General features: G+C 35.6%; 1 protein-coding gene across 1 annotated transcript in view; it reads left to right on the top strand.

The window, feature by feature from the left end:
- Positions 1 to 25,048, top strand: part of PARD3B (par-3 family cell polarity regulator beta) — a 948,153-nt gene that overhangs the window by 366,560 nt on the left and 556,545 nt on the right. The window contains exon 3 of the mRNA XM_011369686.2: positions 3,236 to 3,407. Within this exon, the coding sequence (XP_011367988.1) occupies positions 3,236 to 3,407 (172 nt within the window). The remainder of the gene's footprint in view (positions 1 to 3,235; positions 3,408 to 25,048) is intronic.

Below are 25,048 nucleotides of genomic sequence, written 5' to 3'. Positions count from 1 at the left end.
AGGCGAGAGATTGGAAACTGCTCTGTGCACAGCTCTTTCAAATTGTACTTTAGAGGGAAGGTAAGAAATGGGGTGGTACCTGTAGGGGTAAGTGAGTCCTGAGAAGGCTGTTTTGTTTTTGTTTGGGGTGAGAGAATGAATAGCATATTGTAGACTGATCTTTCTGTGCCTATCTGGGGATCAGATACCTAATTATTGGTAGCAATCAGTGGGGACAGGAGTTTTGGTTGGAATTAAAGGCTGTGAGAACAGATCATTTTGCATGATGGGGTCTTTAGAAAATGTCACTGTTGCTCTGGGTAACATGAGAATACTGGCATCACAGAAGGAGAACAGAAGGGGCACCAGAAGACAGATAGGGCAACAGATGAGGAAGGCATCCAAATCAAATATTGCCCATTTGCATTTTGCATAGAGTTTAGGTTACTCGCAGTCCCCTAAGGGGTCAGTGGAAGTTTAGCCTAGATGAAACCCTAACAACTAATAGAATTTCTTCTTTCACATGCAACGCATCTCTGTGGGAGAGATCATTTTGAATGGGTTTTAAGGCAGGGCAGGGAGACAGACCATTGTCATACTCTGGACACGAAATCAGCATGCCTTCTGCTGAGGGACTAGAACAGTGGTTTATGTTAATTAACATATCTCTGTCACACCGTCTGCTAGGGACTCTGTCACCCAGTAATGTAGGTGTTCTGATGAATCAAGTTATCTAGCTAACAAGCACCTATAACATATGGTTTAAATTAATTATCAATGTTGGAACAAGTGTAAGTCTGTGTGTATTGTACATGTGGAGATGAAGGCTAGTTAGAAAGTCTCATCGGCCAATACCTGTCGTGCCGGTGACTTTGGACACCACAGATTCAGGGACTGATCCTCTTCCTTCCAGGTTTAAAGACTTTATTTCATCTATTCAGGTCTTCACCCATATATTCAGAGTGGGCTAGGCAGAGATAATTCCTGTCAATCATGGGGTTGGGAGACAGGTTAAGCCAGTAACTGAAGAGATCATGAGAGTTGGGTGGCCTCTAGATCTCACTGTCATCATTTGAGAAGAGTCATGTATTGCCTGTATCTTCAAAGAGCAGAGTTCACATTCTTTAGGACATAACATCCTCATGGACAGCTATAGATATTTCTTCTTCTATATAGAATGTAGCTTTTCTTCTTCCAGTTTTCTTTTTTGAATGTAGCTTTTCTTCTTCCAATGTAGCTTTTCTTCTTCCAGTTTTCTTTTTTGGAAAATGGTTACAGTGTAGTCAAATACTCTGTATTGGAAATTAAAATTAGGTTAGATTCTAGTGCCAAATGGTTTTTAGGTGTTTCTTTGGGAAAAACAATCTCCAAACTACTCCGTTCTCCCATTTAATAAATCAATGTAATATTGTTACCACATACTTATAAATGTGTGTGGCTATAATAGTATGACAAACAGTAAAGTATCTTAAGAAGAACATGTTATGTAACAGCCATAGATAATGAGTTATCTTATGAGTTATCAATTTTAAGATCTTGTATTATACTTTGGATTACTATTTTTTTCTTTGCCCCAATATTTAAGGCACATAAAATATACTGAGTTAAGGATGTAGTAACTGGAAAAAGTAAGGAATTCTCTTAACTTATACAAAACTATTCATACTATCAGTAAAATAAGCCATTTTGCTTAGGTGATTGGTATATTAAAATAAATGTCACCAGTATGTGAAGTTGAAATTGTAATTATGTCACAGAAATAGTGATGAAAATAACACTTCCACCACATTTTAAAATTGATTTTATTTTCCTTTACAAGATTTAAAGTATTAAACTCATCACTTTGGCCAGATAATTAGAAAAATATAGTTCTACTGATGATTTTTATACTAGAATTATATTTCATTATTAATCCATTTAAGTCTTCTCTCAAATCAGTTTATCAGTGCTGCCAATTAAAAATAGAAAACATATGTGCTCCATTTTAAGAATTAAAAATAATGCCTTGGGAATAGCATCTCTTTTCTGTGGTGAGAGGATTGTTGGATTTTCCAATTAAACAAGTCTCCATACTGGAAATGAGTAGTCAATTATGAACATTATTTTTGAATAGCCAATTTGCATATCCCTAATTATATTCATTTCTTTTGAAACACTGAACTTGGAGTTTATGATGTTTTCATTGATTACCTTGGTGCGTGTGTCATTAATACTGTTGCCAGCAAGGTGCCCCTATGAATGAGGCTTCGAGTGTTATCCTGAATAAACGATTGAATTATAAATAGGTTTGTTTTATTTAATGAATGAAAAATACAGAGATTTACTAGCAGTTTTCAGATTTACACATACAGCACTTTAATGGGTTGACAGTAGCATCCTTGCAATGCCAGCTGCACTCACACTTGGACTTTTCCTTATCAGTGATAAGGGGCATTTGAGGTTCCTTGATGGTGGCGCTGTCCGCTAGGCAAATATGCAGCTTAGCCGGGCTGCCTTCACTCTTTACACAGCAGTGTTTGCACAATTAATGGAATATTTTATGATATTTTGCCCTAATTTTATGAAAAATGACTTGGAAACAGATAATCAAACATTTTATATTAGTGACAAGAAGCATAGTTTTCACATGTAAGAAAATTGAGATGAAGTTGGAAATAATTCGGTGAAAAGTGCTGATGTTTATTCTCATTGGACTTGGCATTCATTGGACTTAAACCAGTCAACAGAGTCAATAATGAAGGAAAAGAACAAAATTAAAGTCATGTATAAAAATGGGTTATCTCTGCGTACAGGATAAACACACATTCTGTGTAAATATACACTGCGTGTTTATCAATTTATGATGATTGTGTCTAAAAGGAAAGGTATAATTCTGGGTTTCCTAATGTCTGTTGTTTCACTTCTGCATATTCAACTTTTATTTTGGGGAACACTTTTGAAAGAGATACTGAAGTCTTTTTAGGCATATTAGAAAAGGTGGTGAGGGGAGGAGGCAGCCATTTCATTCCTTCAAGAGAGTTAACCAAAACTGATTATCTGTTTCAGGAATAAACAAACAAACCATTCACTATTTCCTGGCCATGGTGCTTTTAGATGTAATATTGATTTAAGAGTTGTGGGTACAGTAACATTAAAGTTTTAAATTTTCAGAGGCCATTTTCTTTAAAATCAAATAAAGACCACCATCAGCTAGATACAGTATCTGGATGATATGCGTGCCCTACGAAGTAATTAGTGTTGTTGGATTTGTTTGTAGCTGATTGCTGTGTTTGACGAACAAGAACCACTCCACAAGATTGAGAGCCCCAGTGGAAACCCGGCAAGTCGGCAGAGCCCAGACGCTTTTGAGACAGAAGTGGCTGCCCAACTGGCTGCGTTTAAACCAATTGGTGGGGAAATTGAAGTAACCCCTTCTGCTCTGAAATTAGGTATGTGTATTTTTTGTGGTATGTTTTTCACCTGGTTAATATACATCACCTTGCTGACTATGAGTTGCTTCTACTTTATGACTTATCCTGTACCTTCCTTTTTTTTTTTTAAAAAAAAAAAAACTGGTTTATCTTTTTTTAAATTATTTTTTATGTAGCTCTTCGTAGCTATTGTTGCTCAGGCAAGTGGATGCAGGTTTTTGTTTTTGTTTTTGTTTTTTTCCTTGAATTACACATGAATCTGAATCTGAGTTGTGTGCCCCTGAGCTATCACAGGGAAGGATTTGGACTGTAAGTCCCTGAAAAAGTTGTTTGGAAAAAGCTAAGGGTGATCAAAGAACTAAGATTAGAAATAAAGGTCACTTCCTGTTTTAGCCACCTTTTTCCCCTTAGACTACATATCTTAGAGTTTGGGGAAACCATTCTAATGTTAGTTTCTAATTCTGTTCTACGGATTTATTCAAACAAGAACAACTCACTCAGTAATTTTACTCAGAATTATTTTTTGCTACATTTGTTTTGAAGGTGTGGGTAGAAAGAGAAAATAAACATTCTTCTAAAGTTTCAGTGAATTTACAACTCTAAGAGAAATAATATGTTAGGTTTTGGTGACACCTTTGAGATAAATTTAGGTCAGTTTAACAGCATGAAGTTTTTGAAAAATAGTATTTTGGTACTTAAAATAATTTTTTTATTCCTGTTGAATGTATGCATACATTTTGAGACAGCTCTAAGCACCTGTTATAGGTTAATTCTCAAGCTAGAAGAATAGAGGTGTTTTCCACTTTGCAAAGGGCACCTTATTCTTTTTAAAGCAAAACATATGCTTAAAATTGTAAAAACTGCACATAGTACTAGTTTTTTTCCCATTTGAAACAAAATATATATTGTCAATTTTATTTTATATACCACAATACTGAATATTCATATTTTGCACTAATTTTATGGAAAGCATCTGTAGTAACCCTTTTAGGATAAACCAAGTGGAAATTAATGACCTACAGTCTTTATGATTTTCCTCTGTCTTTTGGAAAGCGAGCTACTGAAGCAGTCTGCTGGAACGCGGACATTGAGGGGCTTTGTGGCAGCTTTTCTTCATCTGGAGGGAGGCTTGTGGCTTCAACAACCTCACAGCCCTATCATTCATTTGCATAATGGATGCCTTTTTATCCATTATGCAAATGGTTGGGAGGAAAATTAGACAATAAGGGAAGACGAAAGGAGAAAATTGTTCTTGCTTGTTTTAATATTCTATTTATAAGCAAGCACTGTGGTCTTCAAAATGCTGAACCTCAGAGTACCCCTGTGCCTGGGAACTCGTTTTGACTTTCTTTTTTCCTCTTAACGAGCTTTTTCAGGGAAAAATGTTTGTTTTTCTTGTTTTTTTTTCAGTTTGTTTTGTTGAACCATCTAAGCAATATAACATTAAATGCAGGAAGAAAAGTAAGCTGAGATTTCTCTTCTTTTAAAGTGGACTTTCTATTTCTTCAATACTGATTTTCTGGTAAGACAGAGATAGAAAATAATATTTATTAAATGGTGAGTACACTCCAGCACTGAGCTCAAGGCACCAAGGATTCTAAATCCTTTACTCATAACAACTGATTTAAACCTCATAATACTTAATTGGGTTCTATTATTCCTCTCATTTAAGAGATACGAAGACAAGCACAGAGCAAGACCAGGATTCGAACCCTTGCTGGCTCCAATTTTGCTATGCACCTCATTTTGGGTGATTTACTTTGCGATTATATATCAAAATCCTGCTAATGCTTAACTTTTTGGTTTCAAGTCCCATTTCCCCTACTACTCCAGATTAAATGATGAGATTAGCTAACCTTTACTATTAGGTGGTCAGTGTTGCCTTCCAGTTATTTGGTCTGACACCATGGCATCATTTCTAGTTCCTCCTTTTTCTTCCCACCATCCCCACTTTCTTCAGCCTTCATGTCCATGACCATTGCAGCAGGCCTGAGCCTTATCATCAGTCAGACTCTTGTAGAGGCCTCAGAGCAACCTCTTTCTTTACAGTGCTGCTTTCTTCAATCCCTGCTTCTGCCAGAACCACCTTTCTAAATCACAAATTTGATTACATAACTCCCCTGTTTAACAACTTCCAATGGCTTCCTATTGCATGGAGAACCGTATCCAAACTCGTTAGCAAGCTGATGCAGATGGTTCCTCAGAATTAGCTGAAAGAATTTGGGCAGGGATGAATGATGACAAAATCAACCCTTGTCCACCCTCATGGTACCATCCGATTGAGTACTTGTCATATCTGGAACTTTAAAAGCAAAGAACAAAAAACATATATCGAGTTTCTCAGAGAAATTAAAGAAGGAAGCAACACAATCAGCTTGGGTTTCTGTCCATTCCGTTTCCTTTCTGCTGCCTTTGGGGCTGGGTGTAGTCACAGGTTGGGCATGTGTCTGTCATCTTAGGGTGGAGGGACATGCATGGCAGCAGATACAAGTTTTATGGCTCTCCCAGGAGTGTCACCCGGTTGTTGTGCTGTCAGCCCACCGAGATCCTGTTCAGATGAAGAGTGGGAAAGGGTGGTTAGAGGACAAGTAGCATTAGTGTTCCAGCGATTCATAACAGTGTGCATATAAAATGCCAGACAGGGAGCCCCAGCCCTTGATCCTGGCTCCCCACTCAGCTCTTCAAGGCCATTGAAACTGGTCCTACTTCTTATGGGACTCATTCCCCTCGGCTGGTACAGCAGAAGCGAGTACTTATTCTCACTGTTGTTGTAGTTGTTGTTGTTTTTGAGATCCATTCAAGAAGGTGAGGAATTTAATCTTTATTAGTTCTCCTGCTTATCTCAGACATAATTTAACAAATATTAGGGATCGATACATTTTTATGATTAGGTCATTTTAATCATTAAAACTTTGTCTTACTGTTATCTGAGAGAAAATATAGTCAAAGTTCAGTGTAATTTTTATATCTCTTTTCCAACACAAGATAATCATCATCGGTATTCTGTTAAAAACCAACATGCATGCAGATGCAGGATGGCCCCTCCTGTTCTTTTTTTTAATCTTCCAAGATGAAATATTTATGCACAGAATGTGCAGAAAGTTTACATTCACAGGCTCTTCATGATCTAGCTACTTCCTCTTTATCCACTTTTATTACTGGCCATTCTTCTACAGTCCCTTTAACACGAAGCCACCATGAACCATTGCTGTTCCTCCAAATTGCTACTTTCTTGCAAACCTCTGTACCTCTGAAACAGTAGGTACTGTTTCCTTTACCTGGCTCATCCCTTTGCCTACTTGGTAAACTCGTATGCACCTTTTAAGGTCAAGCTCAAATATGTCGTTTATGATGCCTTGTCCACAACTTCAAGATGTTATGATAGGTGTACGATAAATATATGTCTTAATTCTTTATTCAACAATACAGGGTTACAAAGATGCATCAGAGAAATCTACTGACCTAAAAGGGTTTATAGTCTTATACCATATAAGCTAATGAGGTATATATTTTTAATTTGAAGAAGAGTTTTAAATCAAGTGGGCAACCACATAATTTCAATGGCATTCATCTAAATTATTTCCTACCATTTATTTTCTAATAGATTGTCTAATGTAATGCTAAATGATTAAGTCCTGACTCAGCCCTAACTAGCAAGTCATCCTGACACCTTAAGATTCTGTGTTTCCGAAATTGGTTAATGTTTTTTACTATGTAGCCTGGAGGTTTCTAACAAGTCAATTTAAAAGAAGAGACATGGTGGAACAAACACCAGGTAGAATAGCAAAGAATCATATTCATAGAGTACATTTGGACTTTAAAATCACCTAGTTCAAGAGTTTTCTAAGTCTTCTTTGTGGAACCCTATGGTATTTCTTAACATGTTTTGGAATTTCAACATATATCCGATTCTGGTTACTTCACTAATAACATTTATTCAGCATTTAAATTCTAGAAACTATTCTAATTCATTCACGATCACTTGTACAAATGGAGTTAGTTATGCTAACAGGGAAGAAAGGGATGAGAAGGCTGTGGAGCAGGCAACGGAATCCAAACACTTTTGAGAATTTCTACAGCAGAGAAATCCACGTCCACCAAAAAAATCGTTAGCACCCCTTAGAATAACTTTTCTGAAATGCCGATCTAGAAATAGGGTTCTATAAAATTCCATAATTGTTTAGACATTTTTTAACAAAAGAGCAAATAAAAGCTTAGAGAATATGCTCTAATATCAAATAACTAGTTGGTTAAAGAACTGGATTGGAACCTGCATCTCTTGGCTTCTAGTACAGTGCTTTATCAACTACATGGCATTTTTTGAATTAATTATAGATTTCAGTTATCCATGTCTTTTAATACTATATGTGATAAAATAGTACCTCATATCCTTTGGAATTGAGATAGAGTGTAAATTAATACGCAGATACTATGAATAGCTGTAAGTCAAAAGCTAATAAGAAAATAAAGATCAGAAAATTAAGATGGAGAAAATTTCTTTTAAATTCTTTAAGTTTCAGAAATGGAATTGCTCTTGTCTTATCTTGTGTGTGTTCATACACGTCTGCGTGTTTGGGGAGAAATGGCACCAAAACCGTTTATGTTAATGGGATTCCTAGGTGATTTTTTTTTTTATATCGTGGAGATTGTTGTACTGTTTTTGACATTTCAAGTAACTGCATGTAGGGCCTCTGTAAATAGGACAAATTAGTGAGGACAATTATTTTGAAGTTCGGAATAATGAGTCCTTTAACCTTTCCCACACTAGCTCCTATGCTGCCTTTGTGATCAGTGGCATCTGACCTTCTGCTGTTCTCCAAAAGACCTCATGAGGCCATAACCCAAGGTTGGTCCAATCCTCGTCCCTTGAGAACCAATGATATGGAGCTGGTCCCAGATCCTACAGTATTTTATCCAGACAAGTAATTTAGCCTATATCTATCAGAACCACGTTTTTCCAAATGAAATATAAAGTGGGACACATTTGGCATTTCATAGAAGTGAATAATCATAACTGAGACCATCCAGGACACTTCCGGATGTGTCACTACCCTATCTCCTTGGGCCACAGTGTTCTCATTTTAAAATAAGCCTTTCTCGCTGTTACGGGCTATTTTTATCCCAGGAGAATTTCATTAATACTAAGCTGAATTTGAATCTGACTCCATGCTCATGTTAGTTTTTCTCCCTTGGCCCCAATTAATTAGTAGATTTATTTTATACATTTTGATAATTTTTCTCAGTACTTCTTGATTGAAATTTGTTATTTTGGGTTCAAGCTTCCATGAGAAAATATTTCTTTAGTTACAATTATTTTAGCAACTTAATTCAAACAGTGTGTCAGGATAAAAAGTACTTTAAACTTGGTTGTTGCCACTCTTGTGATCTATATTACCCAGATATAAAGCTATCTGATTAAAGTTTGGAGTTGAAATAGTATTAGCTTTATTCTCCTCTTGTGCATTAAACTTTGAAGATGAGCTACTTTCTATTTGAAAGTGATTCTTGTTTTTGAGACTTGAAAGCTGAAAGGTGCCTCAGATGCTTTATTGTTTCCATGTGTGTTTGTGCTTCTTCAAAACTAAAATGGAAATTATGATTGTATGTTATAATATAATTATTTTCAAAACACTGAGTTCTTTGCTCTTTATTTTCAGTAGTTCTCAGAAAATATTCTATAGCCATAGATTAGTGTTGGAAATTGTGACTGTTTTCTTCTGATTTTGCGTAATTCACTGCATAAGGGAAACATATGGGAACATTTGTCTGAATTTCTAACGAAACCAAATCCCTTTATGGCACTGATCTTCAGGAAAAAATAAAGAAGGGGGAAGTTTATTCCTTTAATTAGGCTGCAGTGTGTAAGTAGCTGCCGTGCCCATAATGTGAGTTTAAATATTGGCATCTGATCCTAGACAAACACTCTCACACCACACACATAGCAGAACTAAACCTCAGGGCTGGGTTGTGCTCCTGCTGGAGCCTTTGAATTCTAACTACAAAGCGCACAAGCATGGAGGGTTCCTTGTTGCTGGAAGCTCTCTGCTGTGGGCTGTGAAACTCAGAGCTGAAATTACTAGGGAACTGAGGTCATTTGCTTGGATGAATCCATAAGTCATAATTTGGTCATTGAGTTTCATCCTATTTGTTTCCTGTTGGGACTGATTATTCAAAAGTTAACAGCTATAGCATAGCTTTCTTTTCTTTTTCTTCCCTGGGAGCCTGGTATTTTTTTTTCCCATGGAGGCTTAGATGAATGATGTTGTAATTAGCTATGGTAACCTTGCTAGGCTATCATCAATCAGTCATAGCCATATAGTCAAAGTGTGTGCATGCTTTCTGGTGTAATGGTAACTAAAGCAGGACCAAAAAGGTCACAGCATCACTACCCCATCTCTTTACCATTCTTCTTTCGCTATTGTGGCTTTGGGTTCAATTTTAGTTTGTTTTCAGAGTAAGTGAAAAGTTGGGGGAGGGGAATAAGTCGGGTTATACACTGAATATTTAAAAAAATTTTTAAGACTCTGGAAAAGGGCCTAGAGTACTTGATTGAATGAGAATAAAATCAATACCTAAAGACAAGCAACTCCTAACAAATATTAAAAGGTAATTACCATACAGAAGTAATTTTTGTTTGTGTTAGAGAAATTCAGGTGTGAATGATAGTTCGTAGGTGACGTTTTCAATATACCTGACAGTGCTTTCCCTGAGCAACTACAGACTGATGGTCGATAAATGCCTGCTTCTTAGGCAACCAGTTCATAACACCTTGCAAAAATAACATGATGAGTCTTGCTTGAGAATAGTCTACTTTTATAAGTGTCTTTTAAGTGAGATAGTAAATTACAGAATGTTAAGCAAGAAAAATAAAAAAATTATCATCATCCTAACAGAACTACATTTTCATTTTTTCCATTTTCTCTCTTGTTCATCTTTGTATTTTGGTCTTAAATCAATTTTTTTTTCACCTACTTCAGTCCTCCTTTTATCTCCTTAATTTTGTGTATCTGTATCTAATGTCTAAATTTAGTACCTAAATTGTTACTAAGTTGGCTGTATTCTGATTAAAAAAACCATTCAAGAGAATTTGCATTTGTCCATTTACCCCCAAATATAAATATAAAATAGTATATAAAAACTAACCTTTCATTCTTGTTCTTTTCCAGCTGTATTTTCTAAGTTGATTATATGACCTCAAAAAAAAAAAAAAAAAGAAAAGAAAAAAAAACAGTGAGTTCACCGTCTCTCCTTTGGCCTCTTGCTGATGCTGGACCCACACTGAGACAGAGTCTGCAGATCCTCTCATAAACAAACGGAATGAAAGGTCACCTGCCTACTGCTCACTTGATATTAGACCCCTGGGTTTTCAAGCCTCTTTTGCAGATTGCTTTTAATAGTAAGCCCAGTGAAGCTGTGTTTGCAGAGGCCTAGTCCCTGAGTAGTAAAAATATTTTCAGCCATGCTGTCATATTCAGCTCCTTGTAGTTCCCTGGATCACTGATAAAATGATTTGCAGTTTGTCCTTTACTAAAAGAAAGTGAAGGGGCCCGCCCTGCCCCCCCCCCCCCCCCCACACCCACCCACCGTAGTCTCTTCTTCCCTTCCCCACACACCATTACAACCCCCATATTTTATTCTTGTGAACAGTCCCAGCTCTCTCTTATGTTCTATTTAGGTTCTCTGGGGCAGCCAAATAGGACCAAGCAGAATGGCCCTTCGTTCACAAAGTATAAAGCACTGCTTTTCAGAGCCTAGTAGGATTTTGCATGTCTATCACAAAATGCTTTCAAATTACTTATCTGTATTAAAAATCCTCTTAACTCAGAATTTTGTACATGTAAATCTTTGTGGTCATAAAATAGATTACATTTCTCATGAATTTCTAATCACACCTAAACAAATTATTTATAATAACCGTGCTGATTTTCTTTTGCAGTCTGAAATTCAAGAACCTTGCTAATAATTCAATATATGGCAAAGCCTCTTTTGCACTAACGACTTAAATATAAGGTTTAGTCATTGGGATTTTTTTTTCTGTGTGTGTGTGTGTGTGCATGCATGTGTATGTGCATGAGTTATTTTCTTTCCATCCAGATGGGTGAGTGAAAAAAAATGCACTAATTTAATTATTTACAGAAGATCCATCTTAAGGACAAGTCACTCAGAGTTGGACACGCTTTTATGACTGGCTCAGGATTTTCTCATTTGCTTTATCTGATAAAGCCATATGATGAATTAGGCCCCAAGATACACACATTTGGTTATTTCCTTGTTCTGTACACAGTTTGAAATTTTACTAAGATCTTGATTCAGCCCAATGAAAGTAAGAAATACTGAAACAGCTCGATCTGTTCATTCTCACATCCCAAGGTGATAAGGAAAGGTGACAGCCTTTGCTAGCAATTGCCACAAGAAAAGCTATCTCTCTTGTGTTTGCCCTTTTTTTAATGTTTACCAGATAAAAGAAGACAACCTCCCAGATATCACCACCACACCCTGTCAATTTATCATTGAAACAATGCATCCATCATATGGTACAGAGAAAATGATTCTCGCTTTGTTTATTCTTGGCTTAATGGGAAAAATCTTGAAAGCTATCAGAAAATACAGGTAACTCTTTAAAAATACCAGAAAAATTCTGATTGTTCTGATTGCTCTTCTATATAAATATGAGAATCTGTTAAACTCATGAAACTCCTTTACAGATGGAAGAAATTTGGGGTTTTATGTTTGTTTTTTTTTCTGTGAGTAAAATTAAAGGAAATTATGTGGTACATCATGCTTATTTTCTTTTTGTTTATGTGGAAAACTTGGCTATGATTACTTAATACATGTATGTGGAATATAGCATGATCAAGGAAAATAATGAGTAGGCCTTTTGCCTTACCAAAACATGTTTAAAATCATAACTCTTGTGTTTGGTGTTTTAAGATAATATTGGTTATAAGAAGCCATTACTTCAGTGTCCATTTTTCTTGAAACTGTTAGTAAGAATGGTGTTTCCATATTCTTTTGCAGTATTTGTTCTGAAAAATGGCATGGATAACAGCAAGCTGAATGGCTTTGTGTCATCTGGTTCTACATAATTGCGATGATCAATTAAACTCTACTGTGTTTTTAAAATAAATAGACTTTCTACCCTAGAGATCTGAAACCATGAGGCAAACTTCTTATTTTAGTCACAGTTCAGGAATAATGTCCTTTGACCTCACAACTTTAGTTTGGTGTTACAGTTAACTGCCCCTATGGCAAAGTTCAGCATTTGCACAACTAACATCTGCTCTTTTTAGATTTTTAAATGGTTGGGCTTAAGAATGTAGCTATGGAAATCAGTATATCTGATGTCCGTGCTACAGAAGATGGTCACGTGCCTTTCACTGACTTCAGTTAACCAATAATTATTTATTGCCAGCACAATAGATGAAAAGTATTATGCTAAGTTTCCAGAGGAATATAAAATAAAAACAAGTCATGAACTCACTTCCAAGCAGCTTGCAATCTATTTGATTTAAAATAAATTACTGAATGAGTCTCTTAACTTGGTTAGGTTTCCATTTTTATAATTTACAACTGTTGTTGTAATGACACAGAGGACACAATTACAAAACCATATAGTTGAAAAAAGTCTTAGCTCGTAAGTAAATTTAGATGTACACAAAGCCTTTATGTGTTCTATTAGTCATGTGCAGTGTCTCTCCTTAGCTTGGTTAGTTGTCTTTCGTTTGACTCTTTGGTTGATGGAGAGGTTCGTGAAAATAATAAAACTTCAAGTCTGTAGTCTATCGGTGATTCTTCAGTTTCATCAACTCTATTTTGGACAGTGTTAATTTTATCTGCTATTAGGTGACAAGAAATAACTAGATTCCAAGTCTTTCTACTACCACTAGCAATGTCCTGTGCTGCTCGAGGCGGGTCTCCAAAGACCTATGGATCGATGGGTGAATATTTATCTATCTGTCCGTTCATCTATCCATCCTTTGGCTCAGAGACACTCCAGTCAAATGTACTAGGTAGTGAAGTTGGAGACCAGGCTTCTACACTGATGAATTCAGCAAATGCACTGTTTAAAAGAATTAATTGTGCTCTAAGCAGGAGATGGATGTCAGTGACCCACTCCTTGCTGCTTTTTCACTCAGTACCACATAAATTCTGATTGGATCCCCAAGGGTGATCTTTTCCTCAAGTCTATAGGCTACACCTCAGTCTAATTTATTTACATGATACATCAAGTTTGGGAAAGTTCTATTTTTATTTTTTCTGTTTTTCTGATTCAAAATGCCATTCTCCAGTTGAGTGCCCAAATCGTCTCAATATGATTATTTTATAAGTAAATTTCTTCACACCGTGGGATGTACTGAGAAGGAGCATCTTGACCATCTTGGGAGACTTCCTTAGAGTTAGAGAATGGATGTTGTGTTTTTTCTCCTTTTCAGACCAATCACTACCTTTTTCAAAAACTTGCTCAAAATCAATTTTCTTTAAAAGAACTTCCATGGTTGCCTTATTGCCTTATTTTTTAAAATAATGTTTATCATTTCTTTGCTAATTGTCATATGCTTGATATGATTATGGTCTGTCTTTACAAGATGAAAAGTTATAAGGAGGTTGGCAAAATCCTTGTCTATAATTCATATCTCTTTAAAAATTTGATTTTTTTCTCAATACCCAAAATGTAACCTGAATATATTTGATTTCATTATTTTTCTAAAGTCTTAGTGAAGCAAGTAGGCAATGCATTATTTCTCAAAGAAACAAGGGATGGAGAAGGATGTAGATTATATATAACATATTCACTTTACAGCAGTATAGTATAGAAATTATGAGTATAAGCCATGGAGGAAGACTATGTAGGTCAGATAAGGCTCTGCCCTTTACAAGCTGGGTGATCTTTGGCAAGTTATTTAACCAAACTGTGTCTCAGTTTTTTATCTATAAAATAGCTAATATTAGCAATGGTCTGATAGAGTTGTGAACAGCAGAAGCATTAGTATGGATGTAAATATAAAACACTTAAAATAGTACCTGCTATATTAGTGGTAAATACTAATTACAGTTATTATTTTCACCATTATATTTATCATTTGAAAGAAAATTATAAAATTTCCTTGTGTTTCTTTAATTGATATTTTGATCTGGTTCTTTGGTCTCCCTTTTTCTCATTTTCAACTCTTAACCAATGATACCGTTTTCTCTCTTTTTCATAATGGAGATTTTTTTTCATAATTTTTTGTAATGGAGATTCTGGTCATTTTATGCCTTCTCTTAAGCTAAAAAGTAAATTTGTTTTTTCTCTCTTTGCTTACAGGATAAATGGTAAAATGGTTTATTGAAGCCAAAACAATTCCCAGAGACATTAATCAGAATGGTATAATTGCTGCAAAGTTTTCAAATAATACCTTTGTGTTTGTTTCTAGACATTTATAGAAGGGTAATTGCTTTGATTCTTTTTATCTTTACTTAACTCAAGTATTTACTTTCATGTAGTCACCCTGAATCAGCATATTGTTCATAAGTGCATGCTGTTCATGTTTGACAATACCTTTACACAAGGGAATAACAATTTATTTTTAATGTTGTTCCACTCACCCAACTGACCTAGAATTCTGTATCAGACGGGGTGCCGGCAGGAAACAGATGGCATGCTCAAAGGTGTAATTGAAGAGAATTTAATAATGGGATTGTTTATGAAAGTGAGGCAGTCAAGTCCTAAAAAGAGTGGAGAGCCCTTCCCAGCCCGGGTCTGAGAGGGGCGAGAGGGGAGAATCCTTACCAGTCGCCGAGGGCTGCAGATGTGGGAGGGATGGCCTCAGAGGATTGGAACCTGTGACCTGAGGTGGTTCAGAGCTGCCACTTTCAAAGGTGGAGCTGGCATAGAGGGAGCACAGTGGGGAATAAGTCCTAATATTCATCTCTTCCTCTCCCCTGATCTCCTGCTGGTTTTACCTAATGACCAACCGCAACAGGTAACTGGTCTGTGTGATGCACTGTCACTGAGTGGAAGTCAGCTTCCTGGAAGCCCAAACAGAGCTTAAAAGACTGGAAAGTGACTCTAGATAGCAACATGGAGGTCAACCAGCACAAATACCGAGTCTGTGTGACTTTTTTATAAGATGCTGGTATAGATCAATAATGTTTTAAAATTAACAAATGATTGTATATTTGGAATAGAACTTATCTATTGGAATGTAGAAATCATTAAAATATACATTTTCCTTCAAGGTGTTCACAATTCAGTGCAATAGTTCTCATCCTTTTTTTTTTTTTTTTATTGAGACATAGCATAGGTGATATTTCTATATACAGTACACTGAAGTGTATCACCTACCTTTGTGTAATATTGCTGTTTTGCTGACTATAATTCTACCACCTTTATAACTTAGTAAAGCACATCATCTTTCAGTTCACAAAAAGTGAATCGAATATACTTCTTTTGTGTCTCCTTCTCAAACTTTCATAGAAATGGACATTTTAAGTAAAAATAAAGTGGGGGTGAATTAATTAAAATACTGGAAATAGGAAGAAGGTAAATTGGAAAGTAAATAGAATCAGATTAACAGATAACTCAGAATTTAGGTTGCCCTAGAGTAAAGTCTTCTTCCTCTTGGCATTGAAGGATGACCTGGAGTGGACAGCCTGCCTGCCTGCTTCCTGCGCGTATTTGTTAAAATGAGACCTGTCAGTGAGCATGTTTTATTATATCACCCACCTAATTTAGGGGAGGAGTTTGCTCAGGAAAGACCCATGTATTGGCAACAAAAACTGAAGCTACTTGCTAATTTTTTTTATTATGTATAATTTATTTATTTTTTATTTTTTAGATTTTGCCACTTGTTATTCTTAAGCAGCTAAGTACTTTATTCAAAAAAAATAAATGGGCAACTACCACTCACCAGAGATTTAAGAGAACAACAACTCAAAAGATGGTGCTAGGATGAATTGACAAGACAGCCTTAGAGAAGAACAAAAAAGCTGGAGACGCTACCTTACCAGATATCAGGATTTATCAAGTTATAGTAATTGATTCAGTGTAGTTTTGGCACAAAGTCAGATGAGTGGAATAGAATAGAAATTTCCAGCAACAGACCTTCATAGTTTTATGTCAGATTTAACACTGCTGTGCAGTGAGGAAAGGATAATGTTGAGTCAATTTAATATATACATATCTTAATCCCTACCTCACATCTTGTATAAAAATCAGTGCTGCATAAATTATAGATCTAAATATAAGAGAAGAGGAAAAAAAGCTCTTGAAGACAACATATGGGAATACGTGCATACCTATGGAGTTAGGCTTATTTTTAAAACAAGACATGAATAGTACTACCCATAGGAAAACTTTTAGTAAATTGGATCATGTTCAATAAAGGACTTCTGTCCATTAAAGGACAAATTTAAAAGAATGAAAAAGAAAAGCCGTAGGCTGAGAAGATATTTGTAATATAAATATCTGACAAAGGATCATCCATGCCCAGAATATGTAGTGTACTTCCAGAAATGACAAGAGAAAAGGAGACAGCTAAATAGAAAAATAAAAAAGAACTATAATAGGAATTTCATAAAATAGATATTTAAATCACCAGTAAATATACGAAAACTTATTCCAACTCCATTGGTCTTCACAGAAAGGAACGGTAAATCACATTTCAAATTTGACAACAAAAAATAATGCAGCTTGTTTTATAAGTCAAAATATGAAGTAAATATGCACGAGTCCATGCTGCTATATGTATATGCACGAGTCCATGCTGCTATATATATATATAGCAAATCTGTTCTTCCCATTTTATATATATATATAAAGGTCATTTTATATATATATATATATATATAAAATGACTGATTAAATAAACATATAAAGGGGGTGGGGGGGAAGAACAGATCTTTGATTAAATAAACATATAAAGGGGGTGGGGGGGAAGAACAGATCTTTCTAGTATGGGTTGGATTTGGTGACTCCCTTCCAAAGAATGGGATATGCAAAAAGAAAATTAATAAATGTTTAGTGGTAAAACCTGGCCAACACTACCTGAACCAACTGATCAAAATTACTGTCACAAGGGAGGAAGAAGTGAGCTAATGTCATATACTCTGATATGATGTAATGAGCAGAGCATTTCACCTCAGTGATGTTCTTCTCCAAAATCCATAACCCCAGGCTTATCTTGAGAAAAACATGTATAATGTCTAAAACCCAAATTAAGGGCATTCTCCAAAATACCTGATCAGCTCTACTTATAACTGTCAAGGTCATGAACAACAAGGAAGGACTAAGAAATATCTCAGGCTGGAAGAAACTTGATGGCTAAATAAAGTGTAGTGTCCTGAATTGATTCTGGTACAGATCAGACAGTAGTGGGAAAACTGGTGAAATCTAAATGAAGTCTGTAGCTTAGCCAATAGTCATGCGCCAATGTTAACCTATCAGATTTGTACCATGGTTATATAAGATGTTAACATGGGAGTAACTGGATATTCTCTGTACTATTATTGCAACTATTTATGAATTTAAAATCCAAAATAAAAAGTTGGTTTAAAAAAATCTTTTTTTAATGAAATACCATTTACTAGTTCACCAGAAATTACTAAGATGAAAAAGACAATACCAGGTGTTGGTGAGGCTGTGGAGTCACTAGAATAATCGTACACTATTAATGCAAAGTAAATTGGTTCAACATTTTTTGAAAACTGTGTAGCAGTAACTGCTAAAATGGAAACTCCACATTCCCCATGATTCTGCCATTCTAGATCTAGTTAAACTAAGTAATCCTCAGCAAAAAGAGCATATATACAGTATTCACCAAAAGACATCACAGCATCCTTATTTCTGTTAGTTCCAAATTGAAAACAACTTATACGCCCATTAATGATAAAATGGTAAATAAATTTTGTATTCGTACAATAGAATACAACAATGAGATTGAACTAACTATTGCCACAAGAAAACACCTTAGGAAAAACTCACAAAATAGAATGTACAGGGATGTTAATACCCTCACCTTCCATGATAGGGTGATGAGACACAGGCTGAACCATCTGGGTCAACCAGGTATCGATATTAAAAGATTAAAATGATAATCTAAAATTCATTCAACAACTATTTATTGAACACTTAATTATATGCCAGGCATTTTGGTAGGTACTGAGAATATAACAGTAAACAATAACAAGAAAATACAAAAACTTACTGCTCTCATGAGAAGAGACAAACAACAAATGTAATAAACGAATTATTTATATAGTATCTTAGAAAGTGCTAAGAGTTTTGAGAGAACACTGTAAAGTAGAATAAAAAGAATGGGGATGTCTGGTGGGGAGAATGGGAATCCAGCATAAACAGAGTGTCATTTAAACAAAAACTTGAAGCAAGTACCAGAGTAAAAGCAGTACATATTGGTTAGAGTTGAGAGAGAGGGAATTGCAAATGAGGAAAGTTCCTTACACTTCATAGCAAGGAATCAATTGATGCTACTTAAAGTTGGAAAAATCAAGAAATTATTATGTTATGTTATATTATTAGCAATTAGCCAGCAAAATGTCAAAAATAGAAATGTTATAAAAAGAGTAACTTGTGGGCATTCAAGCCTGATAATAGCGCAAGGGAGAACGAAGGATTTTATTTGTTGTTTTATTTATTCGTGGTTTGAATTATTATGATGGTATGCATTGTTTTTAAAATATCACTTTAAATGGGATGGCACATTAAGACACAATTACTAGGCAAGGAATGTGAGGGACGTCATTAGAGAACCTAACTGTTTTCCTGTATTATGAGAGTGCTGGATCATATTTTACCCCAAAACCAACTCACTTTACCACTCGCATACTTCAGGGTCAAACCTGAAGATTTTAATTAAGTGTATGGTAAAAAACAAAAAAGAAAAAATCTTTTTAATTAAATTTTTTGAAACGGGTGAAGAGCTATCTCATGGCCTATAGATGATGTGGAACAATTCAGTATTAAATTGTGTGCATTTACTTAAGGGCTTAAATCAGTATACACCTATAAAGGAACTGGTCATTGAATCTAATGAAAATTAACGTTTCTTACAAATTGTAATATACTCTGTAGGACTTGTCATTTTGTTTGTTTGATACTTGGGACAATTTCAAATTGTATATGTCTTAATGATATTGGATGTGATTATCTAAATCTAGAACACCTAAAAATATTTTACGTAAAGTATACTAATAATTGGGGCACTTTTTGTCTTGTTTTGCTTGGATTAGCTGGATAATTGCCTCCATTTTCTACCTGATTTAGTCTAAGTAGACACACTTAAGTATTTTCCAGGAGTTCCTTACTTGAGTTTTCATAGCACAATGATTTGAAGCTGAAACAGTTGATACTGAGAAATGCTAGTGGGACAATGCAATTTTTGTTGTCCGATTGGGTGTTGAGTCTGATGATTTTTAGAAAGTGTGTAAGAATTTCCTTATTTCGTAGTTTTATTCTGAAATAATATTGCTTTTGTTAAGTCTTGAGCAAATATATTTGCTAACACTGTCCTGTGGTTCTGAGCGTGCATCGTACGTTGAAAGTTTCAGACTGAGACTTTGGTAAAGGATGCCTCCAAAAATGTGCATGTGTGCATGTGTGCTGCACCGTTAGAGGGGAAAAGGGAGATGAGAGAGAAAAGCATTTTCTTTAAGGGAAGTAAAGACAAAAGAAAGACATCTGATATTATCACATTCAACTAATGAATATCGTTGATAATATAGAGGAGAAAATTCAGCATGTGTGGAGACAATCTTCGTATGTTTTATTGCCTGTAAAGCTATCTAAATCAAATTATTATTATTTTTTTAAATTTGAGATCTGAGAGAATTTTCATTGTATTTCCAGTGTAATGGCCAAATTAGTAAAATAATTAATAAAAGACATATTCTTTTTAAAAGATCTTGACTTGCATGATTTGACAAGTATTAATAGATCTTTATTAAAATGTGTTAATACCAGTCAGGATTTTTCAATCTTCTCTTCAGTCAGTTGAGAATAATTAAAATAATTTCAACGTATGTTTGGATGTATAAATGCTGCTATTTTATCACTAAATTGTTGGAGTTTCATGTTGAGAGATGGAATGGAATTAAAATTGGGTAACACTCAAGGGAAGATTTGGCAAAATGATTTCATGGAGCTCCAAATTTAGATCAGTCATAGGCAGGGCCCCCAGGAGAATTAGAAGCTCCCTTTCTGTATTTAATATGAATAACATTAATATTAAAGATAAATGTGTGTAACAGATAAGTCAAAAAGTGATGTTATTGAACGTGCGAGTTGTCAGTTTTTCTGGGAAGTGTTTAATTTAGTCATAGGAAATAGAGTGGGCCTAGAAATTGGAGGAGAGGCTTTTTCCTCTTTGAGGACTCAGATGTTGTTAGAAGGAGAAGGATCATTTCCGCATTGCAAGTGTGAGGCTGTAATGCTCTTTCCACCTCCTTACATTACACACTTAGATATGAGTTTAGTGGTGTAGATCCATTAGCTGACAGCATGTGCAACTACTGAGCTTAAATCTGGCAGAGTAATGTAAAGGAGGCATGGACTAATCACTGAGGGAAAGAATTATTTTGCCCCACCCCACTCCAGGGGTGTCTTAATTCACCAAGTCTCCAAACAGTCCTCCACAGCTCCAATACGAAGTCTTCTCCACCACATCTGGCGCTTCTAATCATAGTTGTAGACGTTAGCCCCAAAGCAACGGTAATATTGTACACTACCAGACTCAGAGCACTCTGGTTTCGTCTCCCTCCCTCTCTCCTCTCTCTTCCTTTATTTCAAGACTTCCTTTCCTTTTTCTCTTTCTCCTTTTTTTCCCATCCTCCTTCATTCCCTCTTCTCCTTTCTTCCACCCTCTCACAATCTCTCTCGACTTTCTTTTCTTTGACAATTATGTATTAAAGCCTATGTAGCAAAATTAGTTAATTCCCAATGTTTCTCTTTCTGAGGAATACTAATCTATACGAACCTGGACACCAAGACTAAATGCCTAAGTGGTTGAGTGGACACTATTGATATTAAACAAAGAGAATTTCTTGTATTAGAAGGAAAGTTTTCACATTTGATTACTTGAAATAGAATGTGTGAAGTCGTTGAGCTCAATGGAGCATGCACAATTCACTGAGATTTTGCAGAAAAATGAAGAGGAGGAAGTATCACAGTGTTTACATTGTTGCCATGCAGCACAAACATTAACACGGCTGGAGTTTGACTAAATGGACAGAGGGTCTTGCAGAAACTGAACTGAGCATCTACCACCCTGTCCTATATCAGTAACAGAGGGCTTTTCTCATGCCAATGTAGTTAAATATAAAAAGCCGCTTGAAGGAAGTAGAAATAAGTGATGGAACCCTGTGTACCAAGCTGGCTTCATTTGAAGGGAGGACTTCGAAAGAGTTTGGGAGGTGTACATGTAATAAAGGATTTGAGGAGCAGAAATAGCTGGATTGTATTGAAAAAGGGCATAAGGGAAACCATGTGCTAGAAACCATCATGGATGTAGCAGATTTGCTGCATATTTTTCTGACTTTGATAGTGGCCTTTGTTGGCAAGTCAAATGTTACTAGATTCTTTCATTTCACTAAGCTCTGTCAGGTGCCATTGCTGACTGAAAAGAAACCTCAGAGGCTGCAGGTATATAAGTCAGCAAAAGTACACAAGGAAAAACTTCTGAATCGTCATTCTTTAAAATACATATATAGAACTATGAAGTGTTATATATAGTGCAGACCAGCCCTAAACTGTGACTTATTTCAGCATTGATAATTGATAATTGTAATAATCATCCCTTTTCTAGTATAAATCATGAAACTTTTCTTTGAGCTCTTCAATCTAGCTTCGTAATACATCAAACTAAATGTAAAGACAGGTATGACAACTCTTTGAATGGCAATATTCTTTTTTTTGTTAGTCTCCAAAACCTATTTCTGACTAAGAGGAAATCATCTGGCAATTAGTTGTTATCTTTAGCAAGTTTTTATTTCTAAAGTATGCAATTAACATCATGTGTATCCTTATTAGCATTCTGAAGTGATGTTTAGATTTCATAGGTAAGAATTGTTCAAAGTTCGTCAGTCTGTTCTATGGAGTTTAAAAAATTTCTGGCAAAAATCCCTAATATGATAGCAATGAGAAGAATAATTGTCATTGGAATGACCTTTTCGGTGGATAATTTGACAGACACTTGATGGACAGCATTCTCCCATCTCTCTGTCAACCTTTTACTTCCTGTCATAAAATGCAGGAGCAAAATTTTAACTCAAGTGATAAGATTCTCAACAGTCATTTGTTGCATAGTTCCCTCAGTGCAGTTCCTCAAAATTCAAAAGCTCGCTCTCTTTATGAGGTATTTTTCATTACCTGGAGAAAATGTGTCTTTTGGGGAGGAATTCTAAAACAATAGTACAGGTGCTGAATCAAATTTCCCAAGTGTGTAAGGGACTCTGTTGGAAGGTTGCTAAAGAGTACTGTCTTGGTATATTAAATGACACTCTAGTGTCCTATTATAAGAGTTAACACAATTCTAAAGGTGCCTTTCCTTACAACAAGAGAATAGCTTTGACTTTGAAGAAATATGGACTATGAAATACCCAGTTGAAATATCTGAAAAGAAAAAAAAAGTGCTTACTAGTGAAATGAAGGCAATTAATTTGCAAATAAATGTGTTTTTAAAATGTAGCCCTGGGGCGACATGTAAATTCAAAAGTCTATTTTCCCTAGGAATAAAGTCATTTTGGAAAATATTTTCTCTTGAATTCTGAGAGTATCACCAGAACAAAATGCTTGTTGATTGATAAAATATGTACTTTCATCAGGAATATTTCTCATGGTATTGCCTTTCTCAATGAAAAGTCTTCCTGTAGCTATGGGCACAAATTATAAAGGTGACACATACTTGTCACTCACGCATTTGTCTGTCTCCCTTTTTAGCAGGTATGTTGCATGAACTCTGGGACATTGTATATTTTGTTCACTGTGATATCTTCAACCCTTGGAACAATGCTTTGTGTGTAGCAGTCAGTCAATAAATATTCACTGAACAAATTAAATAAACAAATTAACTTCTAATTGTATTTTCATCTTTTTAAAGTATTTTTTTAATGTCCCAAGACTGAAGTCTCTTCATTGTCTTTTCAGATTAGAAATCTTAATACTATTTTGCTGCTTTTCATTCAACAATGTTAAACATATTACAGAAACAGTTAGAAACATTATCTATGATCCCCATACAGGGAGGGGGTTTCATTCTATTAGCTTCTTTCTGGGGAGTACATGGATTTGTCTCTGTGTTAATCCAGGTTACAAGCAGAATCCAAAAAGTGACATTTAAAAGACTGGAAAGAAGAGGGGTTGTTGAAATGGAAAGGAAAAACAGGGTCCACTGAGAGAGAGAGAGAGAGAGAGAGAGAGAGAGAGAGGAGGAAGGAAGGAGGAAGGAAGGAGGAAAGGAGGGAGGAGAGGGAGAGAAACAAACACCTAGAGTCCAGTGAGGGTTATCACATCACAGAAGGAGGAAGGGGATATGAGGGTGTGTGTGTATAGGGTGAGGGGTGTCTCTCTGGAGAAGTGAGAGGGAGAGAGACAGACAGACAGATTAATCAAGAAGTACAAAGAAGACAAAAAGCTAACTAGCAGTGATCAAGCAAGAGAAGACATTAAATTAGTACTTTATGCCACATTACTAGTTGAAGTGACATTTTAGGTATATTAAAATTGCACATGAAGAATAAATAGTGCCTTCATGTTCTCAAGAAATAAATTTGTAAACTAAATAACTATACATAACAGAAAAAGAAAAGAACTTTGTTCAAGAATTTCACATTTAGAGATTGTTCCTCGTATCACACTCCAGAACTTACTTACTTCTCCCTCGCTTTAAAACAAGTAAAAGAAAAAGAAAAATTAGAGAAATGTATAAGAGATGGTGTGACCATGTTATAGGATTAGTTAAAAAGAATGGTGCCCCTTACCTGACACACATGCCAAACGAAGATTTAATTTTAAAACCAAATTACCCGATAATTGTTTTTAACAGTTAAGTTAATGTTTGTATATTTATAATCTTTTGATGATGCTGTGGTCTCAATAACATGAAATATGTTATTCATTTTACTACATGTAAATAAATTATGGCTAGAGGAGAGGTCATCAAAGTAGAATTCCTGTACCAGAAGCTAGGCCTCTTGACTATTCACCTGGGGCCAGTCTCCTATCAACTTTAATCACCTGTCCTGTACCTTGCTCTGTGGAGGTAGTTAAACATTAAATGGGACCGATGGGTGAAGTTGCAGGGGGACAGGCAGATTCAACATAAGAAACATTTTTTTAACTATTAGGTAGGTCTAACCCATAGCGGAAAAAACAGGCTTCTTTAAAAAGAAATGAATTCATCTATTCATTTATTCATCAAAGAATATTTATCAGTTGCCCTCTACATTCCGGGTACTGAGTTACATGGTAGACTCATAACAGTGGGCAAGATAGCAGTGGTCTTTGCTGTCACCAAATTTATAGCCTATTCTAGGAAGGTAGACAAACAAGTAATAGGAATAAAGAGTTTCAGTGTAGTCATCAAGTGACTCTAGGCCGCTCTGGGAACTTGGGGCACAGGTTCCCTTAACCTAAGAAAAGAGCTCGGACAAGAGATTCCAGGACAGCT

The sequence above is a fragment of the Pteropus vampyrus genome, unplaced genomic scaffold, assembly GCF_000151845.1.
Source record: "Pteropus vampyrus isolate Shadow unplaced genomic scaffold, Pvam_2.0 Scaffold152, whole genome shotgun sequence".
Lineage (NCBI taxonomy): Eukaryota > Metazoa > Chordata > Mammalia > Chiroptera > Pteropodidae > Pteropus > Pteropus vampyrus.
This window is presented reverse-complemented; position numbering and strand designations above follow the sequence as displayed.